Raw genomic sequence first — 26,835 nt, 5'->3', positions numbered from 1 at the left:
CCTGTCCTGCTTTATGGCAGCTGAGATTCTAGCTATCTGTATAACAGAGCATTCTGTCCTAGTCGCTGCACAGATCCTATCTGATCCCCTTTGTAAACAGCAGTACTGTCCTGCTTTATGGCAGCTGAGATTCTATCTGTATATTAGAGCATTCTGTCACAAATTCAAACAGCCCCTTCACCCCGGGTGGAACCACCCTCTTATAACCTACAGGTGTCAAGAATAAAAACCACAGATACTTAAAGTTATAAAATAATGAGTTTATTTTCATAATAAACTATAGGCAGGAATATTTTCTTCCATTTAAAAATTAGCCAAACAGCTACTTGTGTAATATACCATTTTTTTCCTATAAAGACAAATATTTGAAAGCATGGGTAATAATAATATTACCTAATGCAGACAGTACATGATGAGGGCAGGGCTTATTAGTCTCATTTGCATAACTGTTGCTATATTAAAATCAGCTAGGGCACTTAGGAAGTCATGCCTCTAACGAGGCAAGCAATATGGTGGCTCCCACCTTTATATATAAAAATGTAGAGAGGAAAAGTAGGCTTAAAATAAACAATACTTGTGTACTATGTGTGTGTGTGGGGGGATAGAAACCACAAACCCTACTAATAGAGGAGGTATATTTCCAAGAAAGGCAAGGCATGATATTGCAACGCAAAACACTTTAAACAATAAAAAAAAGCTGTCAATTTGCAGGAATCATCACAATTTACAAAATAATTTAAGCAGTGCACTCATCGGAGAATAAATTACTGAAAATATCACATTTCTATTTACAGAACAGTAAACAGCACTAAGGTTCCGGCAGTGGTACATTCTGTGCATCTGTTTAGTTATCCCTGACATTTCCCATTTGGGCCACATGGGACGGTCTCACATGTATGACCGCCCACACCCTGATCCGACTAAACCACACCCATATTCCCGTAAGACCCGCCCCTTTCAGGTTCACCAATCAGGACTCTTCAACCTGATGAGGGGATGTAAGGTTTAATGGCAGTGAACAATCAAGAATTTAATGGGCAGTTATGAAACCACATTCGAAATTCCGTGAGGGAAGTGTACGATGGAAGAATATTTTGTAACATTCACAAATATTCACAAAATGATCTCACCAAAATATATTTTGTTAAGTATACTTAGTAGGATTGCACCAAATCTGGCCAGAATCCTCCATATGAAAAAATATGCTGTGTTCAGCTCTTCAGTGCTCGTAAGTCACGTGACTTTTAAAGTTAGTATTTGGTTCTGCCAAAAATGAAGGATTTGGCTAAATCCTGCTAAAAGTGCTGGCTAGTGTTGGACGAATCTGACCCGCTTCACGGAAATTCGCGGAACAGTGAAAAATTTGCCAATTGCATTGAAGTCAATGGGCGAGAAATTTATTTTTTTACGCCAAAACCTGGCAAAAAATTATAGCCCGTTTTTTAATAAAAACTTAGAAAAGCTAAGTCCCCCCAAACCTGCATCAATAAATCTGCTACACAAAGAGAATGGAGGTGGTATATATGGCACTATTATTTATACAATTGGCCCTGTATTTATCCTGCCACGTATTCTGGGATTGTAGTACATTATATTGCTTCTGCATTTATCCTCCCATGTTTCTGGGTTTCTTAGCAAACATTTAACCTCCTGTGTAACAGAGAACAGTGCTCGAATATTACATACATGAATAAATTGTTTAGGGAAATGAATGGTCTCATTTCTTCTAAGACAGTAAAGCATTTTCAGAAATATTTATACTTTTTAATGGGAACAATCAAATATTAGGGCAGAGCTCTTTTTGTTCCTGGTATAGCTACGATATATTGATGACATTTTTGGACTCCAGTTAGGGCCGTATTTCCTGCATGGGGTCCTAGTGCCCATCAGCAACCCCCGCGACATACTATAGTACAGTATAGCTACAATATATTGATAATAACTTTGGACTCCAGCATAGCTACGATATATTGATGACATTTTTGGACTCTAGTTGAGCTACAACATATTGATAACATTTTCTGACTATAGTACAGCCACAATATATTGATGACATATTTTGACTCTAGCAGAGCTATGATATATCGGACATTTTTTGGCACTAGGGTAGCTACGACATATTGGTGTCGTTTTTTTACTCTAGTATAGCCATGATTTATTGATGACATATTTTGACTCTAGTAGAGCTACAATATATCGATGACATTTTTCCCATTTCAGTTATAATGATCAAGGTTATAACATAAAAAGCAAATTTGTGGGTTGGAATAATAGCCTGAAATCTAACCTCCGGTCATGATGCTTTCTTAGCAAACATTTAGAAATGCCAACTGCGCTGTACATCAGATTCTATAGCAGGACTCCAATCAGTAAGATAATTATACCTATTTTTTTTAACCACTCCAAATTAAATTTATGAAAGTTTTTGAAAAAGAAAATTTAAACGACAGAAGACATAAATACAATAGCAACTCCTTTAGCCTTACTTTTAACACCCTGCACTTAGATGTCCTTCCTTCTACAGGAGATGTATTGACCTGGTTATAGGTCTAATGGCAGCTCATACAATCTACCTGTTGGTATATGTCATATATTTCCCTACTTTAAATGTATTATACATATCCAGTTACAGCTGAATGTACAAAAAAACCTGACTATACAAAAAAACAACAAAAAAACTTGACTATACAAAATAAATCTATATCACAAATAAACTGTAAAAAAAATCCTGGCAGCTGGGACCGGAACTTGCATTCCTCATCTCATTAAATCTTCTTCAGTAATTCCCACGCTTTCCCAAAGAGGCAACTTTTTAGAAGTTTGTTGTGGGATGTGGCATTTTAACAAGGTTTTTGGTTTTCCTTTGCTGCTGATGAATTAGCCACAGCCACTAAGTCTTTCCATCTGGACAATGACCAGTTCCTACATAGCTTCCTGTTTGGTGATGGTCGATTGTGGAATGGAGGTTGGTTGTTTGTTGATAGATGCAATGGTTCCGTGTACAATTTTATACTGCTCTGCCCCTGAGCCAGCAGGTGGAGATGGTTGGGGAGTCTCTGGTGTAGCTGAAAAAATATATAAAGAAAATAGTTTATTTTTTCTATATCATTCATAAACCTAGTTATTCTGCTCTCCACAGCAACATTTAGCTTGAATATGTTACAGAAAAGGACCACTAAATATGGGGTCCACCTATTATTCTATATATACTCCTTTTTAGAACTTCAAGGTTTGAGTTGTCCATAGGACATATGTTACCCCAAGCTGTTCTCTACCAGCTTCAGTATTTTCAACTCTATTGTCTGTCAAACACTGTACTTGACCAAGCTCCAACTGTAGGCTTCAACAGATTAGTATGGAATCGTATGGAAGTATGCCTTTTCCACAGTGCCCAGGCACATGTTATCTAATCGCATTGAGGTTGTTGAGTCAACGTAGTGACCAGTGGTCATTGGCCGTTGAAAGGAAATGTAAAAAAAATACTTACACATCTGTCCATTGTGAAGTTGGGATGGCAGAGTGTTGTTGGCTACAATAACGTTTGTTGCTAGATGATCTTGAACCAGATGCGGGTGCAAATGGTGATGGGTGTGTGAAGCTTCATTTGCAGAACCTTATGGAAAATTAAATGGATATATTAGTCCAAAGAAGGATCCTCTGACTGCAGTAAGTCAACAGAAAAAGACCAGGCTAGGTTATGGGCATCTCAATGGTGCACTAGTGGGACTGGGATGGATTTGTATAAGACTAAACCAAAGGTGTCATACTCACCCCCAAGGAGCATCTCTTGCAGCAGGTTGTCAATCTTGGCCATACCAAAGAGCTTAACAAACTGGATTTGCTCGATCATCTGCCATGTGATGCTCTGCAGCGTAGGGAGCAAGAGAAGGAGATCCCCAAACCTTCCTCTTGAGTCATACTGACGATCATTGATGTAATCCTCCAGGCTGACCTGCACCTGGTACCTCATTCTCTTGATCTTGGTTGGATCGCTTAAACCTTTGGCATCTAAAAGATCACGGATATTCTATTATTGCTCATGTTTTATTCTTCATCTTATCCATTTTGACATATAGAATGTAGGGAATGTTATAAGTCTAGATATGTGCCACTTCTAGGGTGGGGTGAGAAGAAAGGGGAATAGTGTGTTAGAAGCTTAGTTAAAGCCCATAGGTCAACAGAATGGGTAAATGGGGAACAACATAAAATACAAGATGTCACTGGAGAAGACTGGGGCTGACATACAGTGTGGAATTCATGCTGGTGCAAATATGGTGCCTGTTCCAGGATGATGCTAGAACTACTTTACTCATTTTGGTGCAGGAACAAAGCCAACATCACTTATATAAAGCATGCTCCTTGGGAAAGGTACAATGTCTCATGTGCTCTGATTTCTTAGGTGGAGAATAAGGAAGAATTTGTAAGTATCCTTTCAAATGCTCCTGGAGCCCAACCTATAGGTCCATCAGAATGAAATTCGAGGTTAAAATGTCTTTGTCTCTGCTACTATATTTGTAAACTTATTAGAGCTACATGGAGGCCCTGAGCAAACATTGGACTTCAAAGTCATCCATACCAGGGTCAAAAAATATGATAGCTTTCAGGCACGCGTATTCATTGTCATCGATCTGAAGCTCTTGGAAGGGAAGAACCAGTTCATCCAGTATTCTCACTGCCACGCGGCCCACTTCGAGTTCTGGACAATTCCGTGGAATGAGTCGGTCATTTCCTATTGAGAAGAAACAAAAAAAAGGGTGTTTGGATTTTGAGATTTATTTATGGTGGGCTGGTTAAGTATTCTGTAAGGCAACTGCTAAACAGATTAATCACTGCTTAAAATCTATGCAATTTCCAGTTCAGCGCCACATCAGAACTGCTGGCGCCTAATACCCATGAGAGCACCAACTGATGATGGTCTAGGTGTGCCAACTGGAATGACTTGGTAAAAATCATTTATATCAATGTCTTACCGAGAAGCAATATGTCTTTAAACATCATTGACCTCTTTGTAGCCCCAAGAAGCAAGTGTTCCCCTGCGTGTGCCCGTAACAGAGCCACCTGTCAAAATAAGAGAAACTTTTAACTACAGGGAAGGAATGCTCTGGGCACACAATTATTGTATGTTAGGGATTTAGTTACATGTTATCTCCCCACCTTGATTAAAAAGTCTTTTCTTATAGTGTCTGTGCATATTTAAAAAAAGGCAAATTATGGGCAAGATGGCCAATAAAAATAAAAGGCAACATGAAAACTCTGAGAAATGGAAGCATCTCATGATTGGACAGACACAAAGGTTAACGATTCGACAAATTAAGTTTGGCTAAAAATAAATAAATAAATCAATGAACCACAAAAGGTTTAATCATTAGTCCCTCAAACAATGGCATTCGGAATCTTGTTACTTGTCTGGACTACAAATAGTGAGATTAGGGGACTGTACACATTGGCCTCTTTATTTTTCTACATTTAGGGTCAGTCCACACGAGCAGATTCGGGGAGATTTAGTTTCCACTTACGGCGAATTCAGAAAACGAAGCACCGCATGTGCTTTAGCACAGTTGACTTTTCATTACATCGGACGGGAAGACACGTAAAGGCAGTTTGGGGAGATTGTCGCCCAGAAGAAGAGGCTATTAGTCGCCAGGTGACTAAATCTCCCCAAATCTGCTCGTGTGGACTGACCCTTAAGATGTAGGTTTAAAGGGGAAGTCTACCGCCAAAACGTTTGTCATAATAAAAAAAATTAGTGGGTTCTAAGATATAAATAATCGTTATTGGAGGCAGAACAATTTTGTATGGCTTAGTTAATATTTAATTAATGTTTAAATTATTTTCTAGTAGACTTCAGATATGGAGATCCAATTTACTGAAAGATCCCTTATCTGAAAAAAAACCCAGAATAACAGGTCCTATACCTATACCTTACTAATTTATTATTGCAGTATTTTCCTGTATAAAAAACCCAAGTGTCCCACCAGGCTTAGACACACCCTGAATATCCAGTTGTGCATGACGAGGGTAACCCACCTGGTCATCCAGTGGAAGTTCACAGAAAGCCGGGATATACTTTGCCCACTCCACCAAGACCAGCAGCTGCTGTTTCATGGAATCACACACGTCTATGATGCAGGCGATCTTCTTGCCTCTTATGTCTGTGTTCAACACCCCAACTGAGGAGGTTATCTGTGGGGAACACATGTACACATAATCAGAGTGAAAATAGACAGTTTCCATTAAATGTTTGGCACAACTGCTGCTGAGCCATTTTCTTTGCCTTGCTAAGCTTCCTGATCTCATGAACTCTGCTCTGAAATACTTTTAAGGGCTCCAAATCCTGCAGTTAATCTGTAGCCTCATACTGTACTGTCTAACAATATGGCAACCCTTCCCATATGTATAAATACAAATATACAGAGAAGGAATGTTCTGGGCACACAATAAGCTATACCCTCACACTGTACTGTCTAAGGGAATCAATATGGCTCCTCCTTCCCATATGTATAAATACAAATATACAGAGAAGGAATGTTCTGGGCACACAATAAGCTATACCCTCATACTGTACTGTCTAAGGGAATCAATATGGCACCTCCTTCCCATATGTATAAATACAAATATACAGAGTAGGAATGTTCTGGGCACACAATAAGCTATACCCTCATACTGTACTGTCTAAGGGAAACAATATGGCACCTCCTCCTCCCATATGTATAAATACAAATATACAGAGAAGGAATGTTCTGGGCACACAATAAGCTATACCCTCATACTGTACTGTCTAAGGGAATCAATATGGCTCCTCCTTCCCATTTGTATAAATACAAATATACAGAGAAGGAATGTTCTGGGCACACAATAAGCTATACCCTCATACTGTACTGTCTAAGGGAAACAATATGGCACCTCCTCCCATATGTATAAATACAAATATACAGAGAAGGAATGTTCTGGGCACACAATAAGCTATACCCTCATACTGTACTGTCTAAGGGAAACAATATGGCACCTCCTTCCTATATGTATAAATACAAATATAGAGCTGGGTATTTAATAAACTAGACCTTTATACTTTACTCTCATGAAAAGGGAAAAAGAGACCATTGTGCCTGAAGTTTTTAAAACATCTAAGAATGTGCCGTTACCTGTTGGGAAAGAACTTCTGCTTGAATTAAGACATTAATGGACGGTAAACTGCTGTCTTCATAACTCGACCTCCTCGTACTTATCCTGTCCCGCTCATTCTGTACAGCTGAAAGACAGAAAGAAAAATCAGACTTCAAAAAACTAAAAAATTTATTTGCACCAAGCTGAGAATTCTCTCTCTCTCTCTCTCTATCGCCTTTTATTTCAGTTGTTTTTTAAATACTATATTGCCTTAGATTATTCTGCCCGGGGAACCTGCACAAGTGTGTTTAGTTATAAGGAAACAGCCACGATTGCTCTGATTAGGAAAGCTCATTCCTATGCCTTAATGAAACAGCGCCGCCTGCTGTCCAAAATATCATAAACCATGGAAGGCTGCTTGCTGCGCTTTATAAAAGCCACACAAGTGTTTTAGTAGAAGCTATCCTGCAAAACGTACTGGGAAAGAATTATTTGGCCCGTTTCATAGCCATTCACTATTTCTTTATGGGGAAAAAAATGCTTAAAGGGATTCTGTTATGGGAAAACACATCAGTTAATAGTGCTGCTCCAGCAGAATTCTACACTGAAAGCTGTTTCTCAAAAGAGCAAACAGATTTTTTTATATTTAATTTTGAAATCTGACATGATGCTAGACATATTGTCAGTTTCCCAGCTTCCCCAGTCATGTGACTTGTGCTCTGATAAACTTCGGTCAATCTTTACTGCTGTACTGCAAATTGGAGTGAGAAAAATTGGAGGTAAAAGCTCCCTAAGGGCAGAGACACATGGTCAGATTCGGGGAGATTAGTCGCCCGGGGACAAATCTCCTCTTCTTCAGGGCGACTAATCTCCCCGAACTGCCTTCCCGCCAGGTAGAATGTAAATCGCAGGAGGTATGGCAATCAGAGCTCTTTGTTTTTTGATGTCGCCCAAAGTTTCCTCGTGAGGCAACTTTGGAAAATGAAGCCCTCCGAGTGCCATTGCACCAGTGATTTCCATTCTAGCTGGCGGGAAGGCCGGGGAGGTAGTTCGGGGAGATTAGTCACCCCCGAAGAAGAGGAAATTTGTCGCCGGGCGACTAATCTCCCTGAATCTGAACATGTGTCTCTGCCCTAACACAATATAACAGCTGCCTGGTAGATCTAAGAACAACACTCAATAGTAAAATCCAGGTCCCACTGAGACACATTCAGTTACATTGAGTAGGAGAAACACCAGCCTGCCAGAAAGCAGTTCCATCCTAAAGTGCTGGCTCTTTCTGAAAGCACATGACCAGGCAAAATGACCTGAGATGCACCTACACACCAATATTACAACTAAATACACTTGCTGGTTCAGGAATGACATTTTATATTGTAGAGTGAATAATTTGCAGTGTAAACAGTGTAATATAGAAATAAAAACGACATCATAAAAATCATGACAGAATCCCTTTATAAATGGGAGAATATAGTAAGTGGATTTAAAAGACTAGGAGAATTAAGAGGTTGAGTGAGGAGAGGAGGAAGAATAGTGGGCCTATGGTCTAAGGTTTTCTGGTATCCCAATCCAACACTGACTACAACTCCCAGCATCCTCTATCAGTTATAGCCCTCTGAGATAATATGAGAATGACTATATGGGTCACAGGGTGTCAGTGATACTCAGCAGAGCAGTATAGGGATCTTCCCCAAGGTCAGGCTGTATTATCAGCAGAGCTGCAGAGTTCAGACTCTCTGTGATGTTCCCTGTATGTGTTTGCTCAGTATTAGTTGGCTACGGCACTAATTCCCCATCTAATTAACAGAGAGTGGGGAGGGATTCTGGGAAAGAGTATGCAGCTCTGCAAGAGGATAAACATCTTAAATCAATGCAAAATATATCGGTAAAGTTTATTATCTGTTCATTGTTCCATAACTAGAGTACGGAGCGCTTACTGCACAGGATTAAAGGGCATGGATTAAAGGGCAGGAAAAAACTAAAATCCTATTTTTACATTCTTTTATGAAAAAGAAACCTATCTCCAATATACTTTAATTAAACAATGTGTACCGTATTTATAAGAAACCTGACTGTATGCAGTGAAATTCTCCCTTCATTTACTGCTGTGGATAGAAATTGTCAGACGGTCCCTAACTGCTCTGCAGGGAAACAATCATACTTATGAACAGCAGGGGGAGCCCCCGCCTTACTTCCCAGCCATGCAGAACTCAAGCAGCTTTGTTTGTTTCCCTGTAGAGCAGTCGGCGACTGTGTAGAGATTTGTATTGGATTTTATTTTTGCCTTTACATCCCCTTTACTGTTTCCAACTCCAGCTGCAGGGACAAAGATCATGGAGCCAGATTTAAACAGATAAACTGGGATTCTATTTGGAGGATTATTTTGCTGCAGCCACTGGTTCTGCAGAGTTGGAGAAAGTTTGTATTAAACAATACAAAAACTATAAAATCCACATTAGATTACATGACAACACAGGACCCAGTGCAGTCTGTATATTCTGATTATTAATCAGTCTTGCTGTATCGGCTTCTGGCAGATATTATTTGACTTGTGCTGTTTTGATCATTTATGACGATCCCTAAGCAGACCAGACCACACTGAGCATGTGCACAGTCTTGGTCTTGCAAAGATGTATAACAAAGTTACAAGATGGTGACCCCCTGTGGCCAACTTTGAAAGCATAAATCATTAGTTTGATTAGGTTTGTGGTGCAGTGAGTTCATGTTTATGTTTAATATACAAAATACAGCATTTCTAGCCATATTCTATTTTAGATTTTACTTCCCCTTTAAAGTACAGAACAGTCCTGCTGCGATTAACAACCACAAGGGGCGCTTTTTGTATCCTGGTTTAAAGAGAGAGTCATTTACTCCCTTTTATGATCCCGTGTAATATTTTTACACCGCTTTTAATAGCCCTGCGTTATTTTTCAAGGCGGTTTTTCCATCAGCGGAAAAATAAAAAGTTTAACAGCAGCAAAAATGCACATTTCGATGTCAGATGGGACGTGTGTTCAAAGCCTCTATTTACTGTGCTTCAGCCAAGCCTACTTATCTCTCTTCCTCCAGTTTTTGAACCAGCCATAGGTATTCCAAGCAATAATTATAAATTGTCTCCCTGCCGGCCCCTCGATCGACAGCAAAAATAAACACCCCATGACTGCGATCTTTATTTTTAAATTCAAATTTTCATAATCTGGAATTTTTGCGTTTTAGTGCGGAAAAAATGCTTCAGTAAAATTCAGCGGGATATGTATTTTCGGAATTCCCTGGGCGCCGTAAATTAAAAGCTGAATGTGCTTGACTTTACAAGTGACTAACGAATTTAAATCTAACAATTCTGCCCTGTTCCAATTGTCTGCCAGAATCAAACAACGCCAGGGTTAATGACCAATAAAGCAATTTCACTGCATTCCACTCGGGTTTTACAGCCTCACCTTCTTTCTTCATTCCAGCCCTGAAACACTTCTTCAGCCGGCAGTACCGACACTGGTTTCTTTTGTCCTTATCCACAACACATTGTCTGCTGAACCTGCAACGGGAGGGAAACAACAGTGAGAATATATTGCTCCATAGGGGCTCATTTACTAACAGAGGTGCTAAACTGCACCGGGGAAGTTACCCATTGCTCCCCACTAGATCTGTCCTTGCTGATTGGACACTCTAGGGAACTGCGGCACCTTGTTTTGTACAATATGGTAAAAAAGCATTTTTATTATTAAGGGGTCAATTCTGATGGTTCACTAATAATTCTGGGATGATAAAACCCTACCACCAACTGGAATCCATTCACTACAAGTCAGAATAACTATAGGCCAAAATGCAATCATATATCCCAGACCATTCATTCTGACAATTTCTGTTTTTTGGCTCCCTGGTAGGGATCGCCAGCCAGAAATATGCACATTGGGACCTGGGCACAGACAAGTGTCGGACTGGGTGTCTGAAGGCCACTGGGTCTGCTGTCCCAGGGGCCCCACACCCCTCAGGGGCTCCTGCCGCCAACTCACTCCCCTCTGAGTGCAACTAGATTTCTCCAATCGGGGGAGGAAACCTTGTTATGAGCTAAGGGGGCCCAGCTTGAAGGCCAGTTAGGGGGAGATTTGGGGTGAGTGTTTATTTGTGCCCTGAGTACCCCTGGAACTATAGCAGGGTGACTGTTACCCCAATATTTCTATATATCTGTAACCTTGTTATGAGCTAAGGGGGGCACAGCCTGAAGGCCAGTTAGGGGGAGATTTGGGGTGAGAGATTATTTGTGCCCTAGGTACCCCTGGAACTATAGCAGGGTGACTGTTACCCCAATGTTTCTATATATCTGTAACCTTGTTATGAGCTAAGGGGGCCCAGTCTGAAGGCCAGTTAGGGGGAGATTTGGGGTGAGTGCTTATTTGTACCCTGGGTACCCCTGGAACTATAGCAGGGTGACTGTTACCCCAATGTTTCTATATATCTGTAACCTTGTTATGAGCTAAGGGGGCCCAGCCTGAAGGCCAGTTAGGGGGAGATTTGGGGTGAGTGCTTATTTGTACCCTGGGTACCCCTGGAACTATAGCAGGGTGACTGTTACCCCAATGTTTCTATATATCTGTAACCTTGTTATGAGCTAAGAAGGCCCAGCCTGAAGGCCAGTTAGGGGGAGATTTGGGGTGAGTGCTTATTTGTACCCTGGGTACCCCTGGAACTATAGCAGGGTGACACCCCAATGTTTCTATATATCTGTAACCTTGTTATGAGCTAAGGGGCCCAGTCTGAAGGTCAGTTAGGGGGAGATTTGGGGTGAGTGCTTATTTGTACCCTGGGTACCCCTGGAACTATAGCAGGGTGACACCCCAATATTTCTATATATCTGTAACCTTGTTATGAGCTAAGGGAGCCCAGCATGAAGACCAGTTAGGGGGAGATTTGGGGTGAGTGCTTATTTGTGCCCTGGGTGAGTGGGTGTTAGTTGTCCTTTAAAGGTAAATAATTATGTTTTTCATTTAGCTTTGCACCTAAACACAGGGCTGTATTTTCGTCTGGAGTCACCCTATGTACAGAACTTTAGCCTCACCCCCAGGCTGCAGAGTGCATGACGTCACCCTCATCCCCCTCCAGCTCTGCTGATGGATTTACAAACGGAATTTTATTTATTTCAAGAAAAAAATCATATAGGCACCCGAGGGCCTCCCCCTAAACCTGCCGCACTAGGCCCATGCCCTTTTCGGGTGCCTTTATATAAATATGCCCCCTTAGACTGAATGAAGAGCTGATTAATATCTCAGTAATAGTAAACTTTCCCTTTAATTTGCAAATATGAATCCATGAAAACAGAGCCAGTGATTAGAACGGGGGGGGGGGCTGCAGGTCTAACCACATGGTTGCTAGGATTACTGACCCTATAAACCAGATCCCAATCAAAAAGCTGCAGAAGACCCTAAATCCTTCTGGAAACTACAGGAAAGTACATTGTGTTTATCTAGACCCAGCCCATTGTGTGTTGGAATTACTCAGTGTGAGTATCTCAAGTGAGAAATAAATCATCTAATCTCTGGAGTGAGAAAAGTCTCTTGTAAAATGTCTCCGAAGCCAAGAGACCCATCACTTCACTTTCTGTTTGTTGGAGTTTTGGAGCAAACGTGGGAGGCAGAAAAGATCACCCCAAATAAGCTTTGTATAGCACCCAGGTGATCCTCTTACATAACTTATAGGTCCAATCTCACCTGCATGAGTACATGTGGTTTTTCCTAACACTCCTCCTGAAGAAGCCCTTGCAGCCGTCGCAGCTGGAAGCCCCATAGTGTTTGCCAGTCGCTCTGTCCCCACAAATGGCGCACAAAGAGTTAATGCCGATACTGTTTGAGGCACTGAGACTTGTCACATCTGAAGTGGAGGTGTCTGTTGGATGGAAGGGATCATAAAGAGAATTAGTATGTAAAAAAATACCTGAACTAGTATTAGATGTACAAAAACAAAAAGCTAAGAGTCATATCACAAATATACCGCAAAAAGCATCACAAAATCATCTTTTGTAGCAGTGGGATAATAGTCTCTGGGAAGGGAGTGTGACTGTGGGATAGCAGGTATAGTAGGGAGAGATGGTGCCTATAGTAACAGTGGATAATAGTCTCTGGGAAGGGAGTGTGACTGTGGGATAGCAGGTATAGTAGGGAGAGATGGTGCCTATAGTAACAGTGGATAATAGTCTCTGGGAAGGGAGTGTGACTGTGGGATAGCAGGTATAGTAGGGAGAGATGGTGTCTATAGTAACAGTGGATAATAGTCTCTGGGAAGGGAGTGTGACTGTGGGATAGCAGGTATAGTAGGGAGAGATGGTGCCTATAGTAACAGTGGGGATAATAGTCTCTGGGAAGGGAGTGTGACTGTGGGATAGCAGGTATAGTAGGGAGAGATGGTGCCTATAGTAACAGTGGATAATAGTCTCTGGGAAGGGAGTGTGACTGTGGGATAGCAGGTATAGTAGGGAGAGATGGTGTCTATAGTAACAGTGGATAATAGTCTCTGGGAAGGGAGTGTGACTGTGGGATAGCAGGTATAGTAAGGAGAGATGGTGCCTATAGTAACAGTGGGATAATAGTCTCTGGGAAGGGAGTGTGACTGTGGGATAGTAGGGAGAGATGGTGCCTATAGTAACAGTGGATAATAGTCTCTGGGAAGGGAGTGTGACTGTGGGATAGCAGGTATAGTAGGGAGAGATGATGTCTATAGTAACAGTGGATAATAGTCTCTGGGAAGGGAGTGTGACTGTGGGATAGCAGGTATAGTAGGGAGAGATGGTGTCTATAGTGACAGTGGGATAATAGTCTCTGGGAAGGGAGTGTGACTGTGGGACAGCAGGTATAGTAGGGAGAGATGGTGTCTATAGTGACAGTGGGATAATAGTCTCTGGGAAGGGAGTGTGACTGTGGGATAGCAGGTATAGTAGGGAGAGATGGTGCCTATAGTAACAGTGGATAATAGTCTCTGGGAAGGGAGTGTGACTGTGGGATAGCAGGTATAGTAGGGAGAGATGGTGCCTATAGTAACAGTGGATAATAGTCTCTGGGAAGGGAGTGTGACTGTGGGATAGCAGGTATAGTAGGGAGAGATGATGTCTATAGTAACAGTGGATAATAGTCTCGGGGAAGGGAGTGTGACTGTGGGATAGCAGGTATAGTAGGGAGAGATGGTGTCTATAGTAACAGTGGATAATAGTCTCTGGGAAGGGAGTGTGACTGTGGGATAGCAGGTATAGTAGGGAGAGATGGTGTCTATAGTAACAGTGGATAATAGTCTCTGGGAAGGGAGTGTGACTGTGGGATAGCAGGTATAGTAGGGAGAGATGGTGCCTATAGTAACAGTGGATAATAGTCTCTGGGAAGGGAGTGTGACTGTGGGATAGCAGGTATAGTAGGCAGAGATGGTGTCTATAGTAACAGTGGATAATAGTCTCTGGGAAGGGAGTGTGACTGTGGGATAGCAGGTATAGTAGGGAGAGATGGTGCCTATAGTAACAGTGGATAATAGTCTCTGGGAAGGGAGTGTGACTGTGGGATAGCAGGTATAGTAGGGAGAGATGGTGTCTATAGTAACAGTGGGATAATAGTCTCTGGGAAGGGAGTGTGACTGTGGGATAGCAGGTATAGTAGGGAGAGATGGTGCCTATAGTAACAGTGGATAATAGTCTCTGGGAAGGGAGTGTGACTGTGGGATAGCAGGTATAGTAGGGAGAGATGGTGCCTATAGTAACAGTGGATAATAGTCTCTGGGAAGGGAGTGTGACTTTGGGATAGCAGGTATAGTAAGGAGAGATGGTGCCTATAGTAACAGTGGATAATATTCTCTGGAAAGGGAGTGTGACTGTGGGATAGCAGGTATAGTAGGCAGAGATGGTGTCTATAGTAACAGTGGATAATAGTCTCTGGGAAGGGAGTGTGACTGTGGGATAGCAGGTATAGTAGGGAGAGATGGTGCCTATAGTAACAGTGGATAATAGTCTCTGGGAAGGGAGTGTGACTGTGGGATAGCAGGTATAGTAGGGAGAGATGGTGTCTATAGTAACAGTGGATAATAGTCTCTGGGAAGGGAGTGTGACTGTGGGATAGCAGGTATAGTAGGGAGAGATGGTGCCTATAGTAACAGTGGATAATAGTCTCTGGGAAGGGAGTGTGACTGTGGGATAGCAGGTATAGTAGGGAGAGATGGTGTCTATAGTAACAGTGGATAATAGTCTCTGGGAAGGGAGTGTGACTGTGGGATAGCAGGTATAGTAGGGAGAGATGGTGCCTATAGTAACAGTGGATAATAGTCTCTGGGAAGGGAGTGTGACTGTGGGATAGAAGTAACCGCCTCTTAGATTTCTCTCAAGTATAGGGCGATTATGTGAATTGTAGAAGAACTGGAGGGCCACAGGAACAGGTATATCCACTTTAGTAAAGAATCAGGGCCTGACAACATCCATTGTGTATGACATTACAAGCAGGTGCAGAAACAGTGACAGTTTTATTGCATTGGACAGTTTATATGCCTTTAGAAACACAACAACCCTAACACAACTTGCTGTTTACTGAATGGAGATTATATTGTGATTGCCTCTTGTATCACAATTATTAACCTCTTAATTACAACGGGTAAATTTCTGCTTTGATATTTCTTTATTTGCTTATTAATGTTCAGTAAAACATTTCACCACAAAGAGACTTCGTTATCTGCATATTTTTGTTGATAGAAATGAGAGCAGCCGATTGCTCTGATGAGGTGACAGTGAAAACTGCTAAAATCTCTATTTGCCTTTTGTAGAGAATGGTATCTGTTATCCGGAAACCCATTATCCAGAAAGCTCCGGATTACAGGAAGGCCTCCATTTTATCCAAAAAATCCGCATTTTTAAAAAATGATTTCCTTTTTCTGTGTAATAATAAAACAGTCGCTTGTACTTGATCCCAACTAAGATATAATTAATCCTTATTGGAAGCAAAACCAGCCTATTGGGTTTATTTAATGTTTAAATGATTTTCTAGTAGACTTAAGGTATGAAGATCCAAATTATGAAAGGATCCATTATCTGGGAAAACCCCAGTTCCCGAGCATTCTGGATAACATGTCCCATTAATGTAAAATATGTAGATTGGTGATGTAGCGACACCTACAACAGAAACTGTCCCGAGGAACTTGTCTTTGTAGAGTCAGGAATGTTTGACTTGCCGTGCATTCTGGGAGTTGTATGCCAGGCAGAGCTAAGAAGCTACCTGTTTGTTTTTATTGCACTAGTGTAAACATGGTGCAAGATTCACCCAAAATCATTTCAGGTGAAGATACTGATGGCTTGGCGCCTTCCCCTTCTATATCTGGCCCATGGAATATCCATACAAATGCCAATATGGTGCCAATGCCCACCCTTTTGTTACGCAGTGCTGGACATTTCATTATCCTAAAACTTGTTTCTGACAAGAGCCATGAGAGGTTGAGATTCACTTTCCTTGTGCTTTCTTGTAAAAGATAGGCCTTATCTGCTTGCTTACACACAAGGCACTTAAAGTAAAGTACATAGCATGCAATACTAGTGTTTCCCAGAGACTATTATCCACTGTTACTATAGGCACCATCTCTCCCTACTATACCTGCTATCCCACAGTCACACTCCCTTCCCAGAGACTATTATCCACTGTTACTATAGGCACCATCTCTCCCTACTATACCTGCTATCCCACAGTCACACTCCCTTCCCAGAGACTATTATCCACTGTTACTATAGGCACCATCTCTCCCTACTATACCTGCTATCCCACAGTCACACTCCCTTCCCAGAGACTATTATCCACTGTTACTATAGGCACCATCTCTCCCTACTATACCTGCTATCCCACAGTCACACTCCCTTCCCAGAGACTATTATCCACTGTTACTATAGGCACCATCTCTCCCTACTATACCTGCTATCCCACAGTCACACTCCCTTCCCAGAGACTATTATCCACTGTTACTATAGACACCATCTCTCCCTACTATACCTGCTATCCCACAGTCACACTCCCTTCCCAGAGACTATTATCCACTGTTACTATAGACACCATCTCTCCCTACTATACCTGCTATCCCACAGTCACACTCCCTTCCCAGAGACTATTATCCACTGTTACTATAGGCACCATCTCTCCCTACTATACCTGCTATCCCACAGTCACACTCCCTTCCCAGAGACTATTATCCACTGTTACTATAGACACCATCTCTCCCTACTATACCTGTTATCCCACAGTCACACTCCCTTCCCAGAGACTATTATCCACTGTTACTATAGACACCATCTCTCCCTACTATACCTGCTATCTCACAGTCACACTCCCTTCCCAGAGACTATTATCCCACTGTTACTATAGACACCATCTCTCCCTACTATACCTGCTATCCCACAGTCACACTCCCTTCCCAGAGACTATTATCTACTGTTACTATAGACACCATCTCTCCCTACTATACCTGCTATCCCACAGTCACACTCCCTTCCCAGAGACTATTATCCCACTGTTACTATAGACACCATCTCTCCCTACTATACCTGCTATCCCACAGTCACACTCCCTTCCCAGAGACTATTATCCCACTGTTACTATAGACACCATCTCTCCCTACTATACCTGCTATCCCACAGTCACACTCCCTTCCCAGAGACTATTATCCACTGTTACTATAGGCACCATCTCTCCCTACTATACCTGCTATCCCACAGTCACACTCCCTTCCCAGAGACTATTATCCCACTGTTACTATAGACACCATCTCTCCCTACTATACCTGCTATCCCACAGTCACACTCCCTTCCCAGAGACTATTATCCCACTGTTACTATAGACACCATCTCTCCCTACTATACCTGCTATCCCACAGTCACACTCCCTTCCCAGAGACTATTATCCATTGTTACTATAGGCACCATATCTCCCTACTATATGTTGATCTGCAAATTCCCATTATAAGCCTATGACAGTCACCGGCGCTGCTTGGACCACCAAAACACAGGTTATAAAATAATGTCTTTCCCTCCTTCTCTTCTAACCTTACCAGTTCCAATAGACAAAACTTGCATATTTTCAAATTCCAGGGTGGTGTAAGCAGGATCCAATGCTTCTGTATAATCCGCCATATCCATGTCTATCAAAGCTTTGGACAGTCTCATTATCATCTGAAAACAGCGGCTTGATTCCAGCAGACCCCCCACTTTGAGTTTATTGGCCCCTAACGCCTCAGCTGCATTGATTCCTCTGAATCACCGCTGCAATGGATTTACAATAGAGTGACTTGGGACGGGATGAGTTTATCTCCAAGGCCTATAGTGTTCTAGGGTGGAGTCCCCAGAGTTAATTTTTAATCAACCCACCTCTAGATGGATAACCCATCCCTCGCTCCCCCTCTCCTTCCAGATAGTGCCTCTCTCTGATTTCATTACCTCTGTCTATAGTTTAATTGACTAATAGTTTTACCTCCCACTTAGCTACTGCAGCAGCCAATCAACAAACAGCGTTACAATCAAGTGAAAGCATTTGCCTATTCAGCACCCTTGTTACCATGGAAAAGTGATGGAACAAATAATGGAAAAATAAACCATTTTTTTAAGATGTTGTCTTCCATTTATTGGAAGTCTGAAGGTATACATTAATTTGTAAGCAAGCAGCTCCCAGAGGTGCAGTATCTTATGCACCCAATAACCAAAACAATATGGCAGCTCTCATCACATTTATCAATAAAATATATACCAGAGAAGGAATGTTCTGGGCACACAAGGAAACACGAGGAAACTTCGGGCGACTTCGGAAAACGAAGGGATCTGAGTGTCATCCCGCTGGCGATTTAGATTCTAGCTGGCGGGAAGGCATTGCGGGGAGATTAGTCGCCCGAAGCAGAGGCGATTAATCTCCCCGAATCTCCACGTGTGTCTCTGCCCTAAGATGATATCACACATAGTGTCAGACATGGGGCAAGCACAGACATGCAAGTCCCATGATTCACTTCTCCGGTCTCACTATCTTATAAAGATAAAGGCCATTTCAAGTGTAACGTTTACAATGTTTGCATGAAGTTCTTTGCATTTATGGGCATGTTTTCCAGTTTTGGCCCAAAACAAACTTTGTTTAGGACTTTTCTATAACAATGGGGAGAAGCAGATTTGTTCTAGTAAAGAAAATCTAATTTTGTTCTTACACCAATCAGAGGGTAAGCTCCTATAGGCGTGGGGTGGGGGTGTTATGGGAATTATAGGTGGGAGTATCATTGGCTGCTGGACGAGGTATAACCTCCAATCATGAGCTTAGTATTGATGGGGTTCACTATAAGCTGCAATACTATTATTAGTATAAGGCAGAATGCTTGGGTCCCCATTTCCACCAGTATAAGGCAGAATGTTTGGGTTCCCAAAATCACCAGTATAAGGCAGAATGCTTGGGTCTCCATTATCACCAATATAAGGCAGAATGCTTGGGTCCCCATTATTATCAGTATAAGGCAGAATGTTTGGGTTCCCAAAATCACCAATATAAGGCAGAATGCTTGGGTCCCCATTATTACCAATATAAGGCAGAATGCTTGGGTCCCCATTATTACCAATATAAGGCAGAATGCTTGGGTCCCCATTATTATTAGTATAAGGCAGAATGCTTGGGTCCCCAAAATCACCATTATAAGGCAGAATGCTTGGGTCCCCATTATTATCAGTATAAGGCAGAATGCTTGGGTCCCCATTATCCCCAATATAAGGCAGAATGCTTGGGTCCCCATTATTATTAGTATAAGCAGAATGCTTGGGTCCCCATTATCCCCAATAAAAGGCAGAATGCTTGGGCCCCCATTATTATTAGTATAAGGCAGAATGCTTGGGTCCCCATTATCACCAGTATAATGCTTGGATCCCTATTATTACCAGTATAAGCCACAATGCTTGGGTCCCCATTTCCACCAGTATAAGGCAGAATGTTTGGGTTCCCAAAATCACCAATATAAGGCAGAATGCTTGGGTCCCCATTATTATTAGTATAAGGCAGAATGCTTGGGTCCCCATTATTATTAGTATAAGGCAGAATGCTTAGGTCCACATTGTCACCAATATAAGGCAGAATGCTTGGGTCCCAATTATTATCAATATAAGGCAGAATGCTTGGGTCCTCAAAATCACCAGTATAAGGCAGAATGCTTGGGTCCCCATTATTACCAGTATAAGGCAGAATGCTTGGGTCCCCATTATTAATAGTATAAGGCAGAATGGTTGGGTCCCCATTATTATCAGTATAAGGCAGAATGTTTGGGTCCCCATTATCACCAGCATAATGCTTGGGTCCCTATTATTACCAGTATAAGCCACAATGCTTGGGTCCCCATTTTCACCAAGTAAGGTATAATGCTTGGGTTCCCATTATTAACAGAATGTTTGGGTCCCTATTATCACCAGTATAAGGCAGAAGGTTTGGGGTCTTTTTGGAGCTAGTTGTCCAGAACCAGTAAAAAGTGATTCTCTACCATCTCCCAATCCGTATTTAAAGCACTAAGTTAGAATAAGGCTAAAATCATCAGTTTGTGGCATGGATTTGGTTAAGCCGCTCACAGTCAGATGGCTTGTAATGTTCTCAGGTGTGTATACTGGCAGTGCTGGGGTAAACATTCACTGGCTCCCTTACAAGGACAGATGGGCTGTGGGAAGAGGACACAGTTGACTGACAAACATTCCAAATCAGGGATGAAGATAAGAAACAAACCTCAAATATTTCATTAGCTGAGATGGATCATACCATAAAAACATACTTTTCAAGCAAAATAACAACCAGTTGAAAACCAGAACTACATTTTTCAACAATTGCCTGGAATTTAAAACTAGAAATCTAGAAATCTGATTGTTTGTTAGGGTTTATGCCTAGTGTCATTTGCCACAACTCTCTCAATCTCTCTATATAAAGAATAATCATTATTTAGCACCCTGGCATTGATTCCAAAAGCAACCAATCAGCTGGAACCCTATTTGCAAGAACAATTCAGTTTTGTCTGGTGCATTTTTAGTTCCCTATGGCAGATGGCAAGGACACAGCTATCTAACGTCTACTACAAGTTGCAGACCCTCAACACAAATGCTTCTTGAATGAACTCTAAAGGTGCATCTAGGGTCTGGGGTTTCTATAATTGACCCCCTATATGTCTAGTGCAAGTGCCAGTGCCACCTGATACTCAGCCGTCTTTCATGTATACTTCAGATTAACACGACTAGGTTGCATTTAAAATATCTTCATCCATATGATGTTGAGAATCTAGCTGGTGCCATATTGGATTTAATACATTCTAAATGTGGTCCAATCAATTTACTATCAATTTGCCTGTTTCCAAAAGAACTTGGCCGACCAGCAACCAACTGATCTCCCAAAAGAAGCTGAAAGAAGTCAGACCAAAGTTTTTGAATTAAACAAATCAATCACCCCAACAGCCATCAGAACAGTGAAACTTGGCCATTCCCACCCGAGTGTGACCGAATTGAATGAAATCAGATCAGATCAGCCGGTGCTCCTGTTAAATGGATAGGCCACTTAAAGGAAGTTTAGTCAAAGTGCTGCACAGGTCAGTCTTGAAATTTCTGGTAGTGCTCCCTCCTTGATCAATGCGCCAAAAGCCAAGGGATGTGACTATCATTGACCCCCATTGACCCCCATTGACCCCATCAGCATTCGACCATTACAACAGGAAACAGTGTCTTCCTCTGAGTATCAGATCAATGTCTCCTTACCAACATACACAATACAAAGTGCAATAGGAACTGGGCTGAATGATCTACAGGGGACCTTAAACATTTTAAACAAGTAGATTTTAGTTTGAGGAGAAGACGAAACTGAAGATGATCACTACCAAACAAATAGTTTCACTTTATCTGAAAGCAAAAAATAAGTAATAAAAATAAATGTTCTTTCAAACGGAGTATATTTTTCCATTAAAAGTCCCCTTAGGACATCCCAGAACGATAATCATTGGCCTAAATTCTCTAAATAAGTGATGGTGCCCCCGACTGATCTTCATATCTAGTCAAGCAAGTTAATGGAGCATAACGTTTGTCGGCGTGAAAACGAGATACTTTCTAATTGAGAAGAGCCGTAGTGTTGATAAGTAAACTATTAGCCCTTTAATCTCTCAAAGCCTGTGCATAGGGGGTTTCACACGAGGGAAGGGGTGTTCTGGTGGTAGGGTTACATTGAGCATTGAGCCCAAAGGCGGCACAGATTGATGTTCCATTTAATTCATCTTTACCGTAGACATATTTCTGCCCATAGTGTCTCGTATCGATTTGGCATGCCATGAGCCCAGCCATAATTCAATGGCACAACTGGAGATTTTCAACTTTTTGCATCAGGTGGCAAAATTTTGGTTATCTTCCCTCCACTGACTATTATATCACCATGCTGGACATCAAACAATTATCTCACATAAATGCTCCCTGCTGTGTTCCCAATCTATAATAACCTGACCCCAAAGGGTACCGGCAGGTCCAGGCAATTAAAGTCAATGGAAGGAGATGCCCATCATTTTGACACTGGTCTGCTGATAAGGAAATCTGATAGACGGCACAGTTAGCTTCAATGATCTTCAGTCATTAATAGATAATATCATTGTGCGCTTTCTTCTATTATCTAATAATGCTAATTTTCAGCTCCATGTGGCATTAGACTGTAAGCTCTCTGGGACAGGGACTGCCTTCCTCTTGACTCTTAATACATCATGCAAGTTACTATCAGATATGATCTTTGCCACTACAAGAGAGTGCTCTACAAGAGAGAACTAAATGGACATATAATTGTGTGTTCAAGTATCTAAGTCATACCAACTTTGCAATAGACAATGCCACCATTCAGGGGTTCCAGTGGGAGTTGTCAGCCAGTACAGTACAGACAGTACAGCTTTCTGGGTCCCCAAAAAGGATGGAGCTTGCAATGAAGAGTGTAGAGCAATATAGCTATCCCAATATTGTGTGAAGGGTTGATATACTCACAAACCTGCTGCTATTCCAGTAGAATGTGTGTGAAGCCACAAAGGTGGAGTCATTTTACTACTGAATGAGAATTTCCTTTTCATTCTCAGTAGTGATGGCGTGTGTATAGTCTGGCTGGGCTGTGTTTGGAGATTCTTTATCATATGGCCTCTCCTCATAAAGAGATAAGGGTGTGGCTGTGTGTTACAGTTATATACATGCGTTGCTATGCATGACTGTGTTACTGTATAATTCTTATTTTTAGTACAAAGATGAAGGCTATAATAGCCATTAAACACTCTTGCTATAAACATACATTACCATCAGGTCCCATAGAACTGATGTTCATCTTCAAACATGGCCAGTAACTAACTCTAATTTTGTGGACTCATTTAGGAGTGGCTATGTTGGCCTTGTTTGTCCACCAATAGTCTCTCCAGAAGAAGCAATATAAGCTGGGGCTGAAGAAGACACCAGGAGATCAACAGCAACAGCAAAAGATCCAGAGGAAAGGGCAAAGACTGGCCACATTGGGACTGTTTACACTGGAGATTTGATGCTTAATGGCAGATATGATAACTGTATTATTAAATGTATTAATAAATAAAGGGGCCATACAATAAACTCTGAAGCTCTGTTCACCAGTAGATCCCACCAATAGGTGTGAAGGAGGTTCCATCTTAATATGCAAAAAGGGTCTGTTACAGCAAGAGATGGAAATCTTTTCCTGAAGCAGTTGCACTGGCACGTACATTCAAGAAAGGGTTGGATGAATATAAAGGAATTGAAAAAATACTGGTCTGAATACCCTCTTGGAGTTCGGAAGAAATCCCCTTCATTGAGGAAAACTGGAAACAGCTTCAGATGGAGTTTGATGGAGATCAAGCATCAGACAGGTTGATCTTGATGGATGTGTCTCTTTCCAACCTTACGGTGTAACCATGTGGATCTACTGTGATTGGATTTGCCAGGACATTACTGGTAACATCAGCCAAGCACCATTCTGATGATTTGCTCATGTGACATGTTATTAGGCCTACCATGACTGGTTAACCACTTCTGGTTAATGTCACCATTTTTATTCCTGTAGATCCACCAAGATCTCTTGAATGATGTCACCAGTAGAGTCGTAGCAGCGGGGCCACCATCGGGAATCATACTGCTAAGTTACAAGCTCCTTCTCCAACCTGAACCAAAGGATACCAATGACGTTCACATAAGGGTGGCAGCTTCTTCCCTTGGGTGTAATGGTAAAACGTCTTCTTTGGGGTTTGTGTATTTTATTGTGTTGCTGAGATACAACAAACAAAACCCACACTGTAAGTCAGGCTATTTAGGAACATTCCATGTTGCAATAAAAGTGTTTGATTTCTAGGATAGAAAAGGTGTGCAGTTTATGGCTTGATAAAATTATTAGCAAGAAGCGTAAAAATCCTTGAGCTATAGGATCCAGAACAGGTTGTTCCTGCCATGATATACCTATCCCTAAACCCTGCAGGGGGCTGGATCCGGACTTGCAGGTGGCTTTAGCCTTTTTATAATACTACTTAAGAGAGTGCAGTCAAATGAAAATGTCTCTTCTCTTTCACTCAAGAAGCAGCATTTCTGCTCTACTTTACGGCTATCTAGCTACTGGGATTTAAGACTGGGTCAGACTTGAGCATTGGGGGCCCACCGGGTTCCAAACTTCCGGGGGCCCCCATGTGCATGTGCGGACGCCGCATATCATTGTTTTTTTAAGGGGGCCGGCAGATCAGGGTTGTGTGTCTGGGCCAGCAGGGCCATGATGGCAGGGGCCCAGTCCGACCCTGATTCAAGATATAACTCAGCAGCAAACTGCCCAGAGCAGGGGATAACAAATGAAAAGGAAAGATATTTTGGGATGAATTTTTTGTTATAGAGAGGCTATATATTTAGCTGTAGTAATCAATGCCAGTCTGCAGCAGCAAAAGCCTTGATATAAGTTTCACTTATGACACTTCCCTGATAGAATGTTCTCTGAATTCCTCTGTGCAATAATAATGGCTGATAGGAGTGAACTTCTGTCTAAAACACATCCACACCTGCTACGAAATGGTACCCAATGTGATGGAAATGTTCCAGACATTAGTGGCTGTTCATGGGTCACCCAAAGCATTGGATGTAAGTTCTAACGTGAAGGCCAACATAAACTATAATATTTATGTGTAACATTATTTTATGGCTTAAGTGGCCCTGGCCATATATTTATTTAAAGGGATCCTGTCATCAGAAAACATGTTTTTTTCAAAACGCATCAGTTAATAGTGCTACTCCAGCAGAATTCTGCACTGAAATCCATTTCTCAAAAGAACAAACAGATTTTTTTATATTCAATTTTGAAATCTGACATGGGGCTAGACATTTTGTCAATTTCCCAGCTGCCCCTGGTCATGTGACTTGTGCCAGCACTTTAGGAGAGAAATGCTTTCTGGCAGTCTGCTGTTTTTCCTTCTCAATGTAACTGAATGTGTCTCAGTGGGACATGGGTTTTTACTATTGATTGTTATTCTTAGATCTGCCAGGCTGCTGTTATCTTGTGTTAGGGAGCTGTTATCCTGTTACCTTCCCATTGTTCTTTTATTTGGCTGCTGGGGGGGGGGGGGGGGGAAAGGGAGAGGGTGATATCACTCCAACTTGCAGTACAGCAGTAAAGAGTTATTGAAGTTTATCAGAGCACAAGTCACATGACTTGGGGCAGCTGGGAAATTGATAATGTGTCTAGCCCCATGTCAGATTTCAAAATTGAATATAAAAAAAAACTGTTTGCTCTTTTGAGAAATGGATTTCAGTGCAGAATTCTGCTGGAGACGCACTATTAACCGATTCATTTTGAAAAAAAAAAAAAATTTCCATGACAGTATCCCTTTAAGTGTTGTTTTAACCCAAACTGTCTGGAAACCTCTACCCTTAAAACTCCTGGAGGAGTGTTTTTTCCAAATAATGATGCCTCTTAGCTCAAAGAAGAGCACCATACATGGAATCCTCCATGGATACACAGTCTAAAAAAATATATTTACAGGCACACAGGTATGAGTAGGCATAATGCACAAGCAGATAAGATACTTTTTTATATATAAGCAGGTTAGCTTTGAAAGATACTCTTCATATTGACGTAAGTCATTGAGTTTACAATATCCCAAACAACCTACTATCAGGGCTCAGTGAATGGCTATTGATAGGTGGCAATTGCAGATAAGGTGTTTCTGGGGCTAAACCTGTAGGTACTGGTGCTAGAGTGAAATGTACGGCTGTAAGGTACCTTTTTCCACATACCCCGTTACATAAGTGTATCAATGGCTGGGCAGGAGGGAGTTCTGTTTTATCTGTTAACAAGCTGATTTAACTAAAGGTGAAGGGTTCATTTAATGGGGGCCTTAAAAACAGGTAATGATTAAAGACAATTGACATGTGGGGGAAGAATGTGTATAGCTTGCACTTTCTAGTTGTGCTTCGACTTGGAATCTAAGGCTGCTTGCATGTTATCTTGTTTGAGGACTACAGCTTAAAATATTTCCATATTTGGACTGACACAACCTACATATATTTATAATATATAAGGATGATATAAAGATTTTCTTTAGTATGCTTCTACAGTCAGTAAGAAAACAGCAGTGGTCATCATAGGGAATGTATGACTGTTCTGCCTGGACAACCTATAGCTCTGTGTATGGGCTGCTTGGGGGTTATTTTTGAAGACTATCTTGCAGTTCCATTGGTTCACACTTGGGCAATCCAAACAAACA

General features: G+C 41.6%; 1 protein-coding gene across 2 annotated transcripts in view; it reads right to left on the bottom strand.

Annotated features, from left to right (window-relative positions):
* Nucleotides 1–239: 239 nt before the first annotated feature.
* Nucleotides 240–26,835, bottom strand: part of hnf4a.S (hepatocyte nuclear factor 4 alpha S homeolog) — a 63,871-nt gene continuing 37,275 nt past the window's right edge. Inside the window, 10 exon segments of one of the 2 annotated variants that reach the window (NM_001086601.1) lie at nucleotides 240–3,065; nucleotides 3,488–3,613; nucleotides 3,772–4,008; nucleotides 4,577–4,729; nucleotides 4,971–5,058; nucleotides 6,028–6,183; nucleotides 7,143–7,249; nucleotides 10,542–10,636; nucleotides 12,807–12,981; nucleotides 18,145–18,355. In NM_001086601.1, coding sequence (NP_001080070.1) covers nucleotides 2,923–3,065; nucleotides 3,488–3,613; nucleotides 3,772–4,008; nucleotides 4,577–4,729; nucleotides 4,971–5,058; nucleotides 6,028–6,183; nucleotides 7,143–7,249; nucleotides 10,542–10,636; nucleotides 12,807–12,981; nucleotides 18,145–18,259 — 1,395 coding nt within the window. In that variant the 5' untranslated portion in view covers nucleotides 18,260–18,355 and the 3' untranslated portion in view covers nucleotides 240–2,922. 2 annotated transcript variants of the gene reach the window in all.

The sequence above is a fragment of the Xenopus laevis genome, chromosome 9_10S, assembly GCF_017654675.1.
Source record: "Xenopus laevis strain J_2021 chromosome 9_10S, Xenopus_laevis_v10.1, whole genome shotgun sequence".
In the NCBI taxonomy this organism is placed as follows: domain Eukaryota; kingdom Metazoa; phylum Chordata; class Amphibia; order Anura; family Pipidae; genus Xenopus; species Xenopus laevis.
This window is presented reverse-complemented; position numbering and strand designations above follow the sequence as displayed.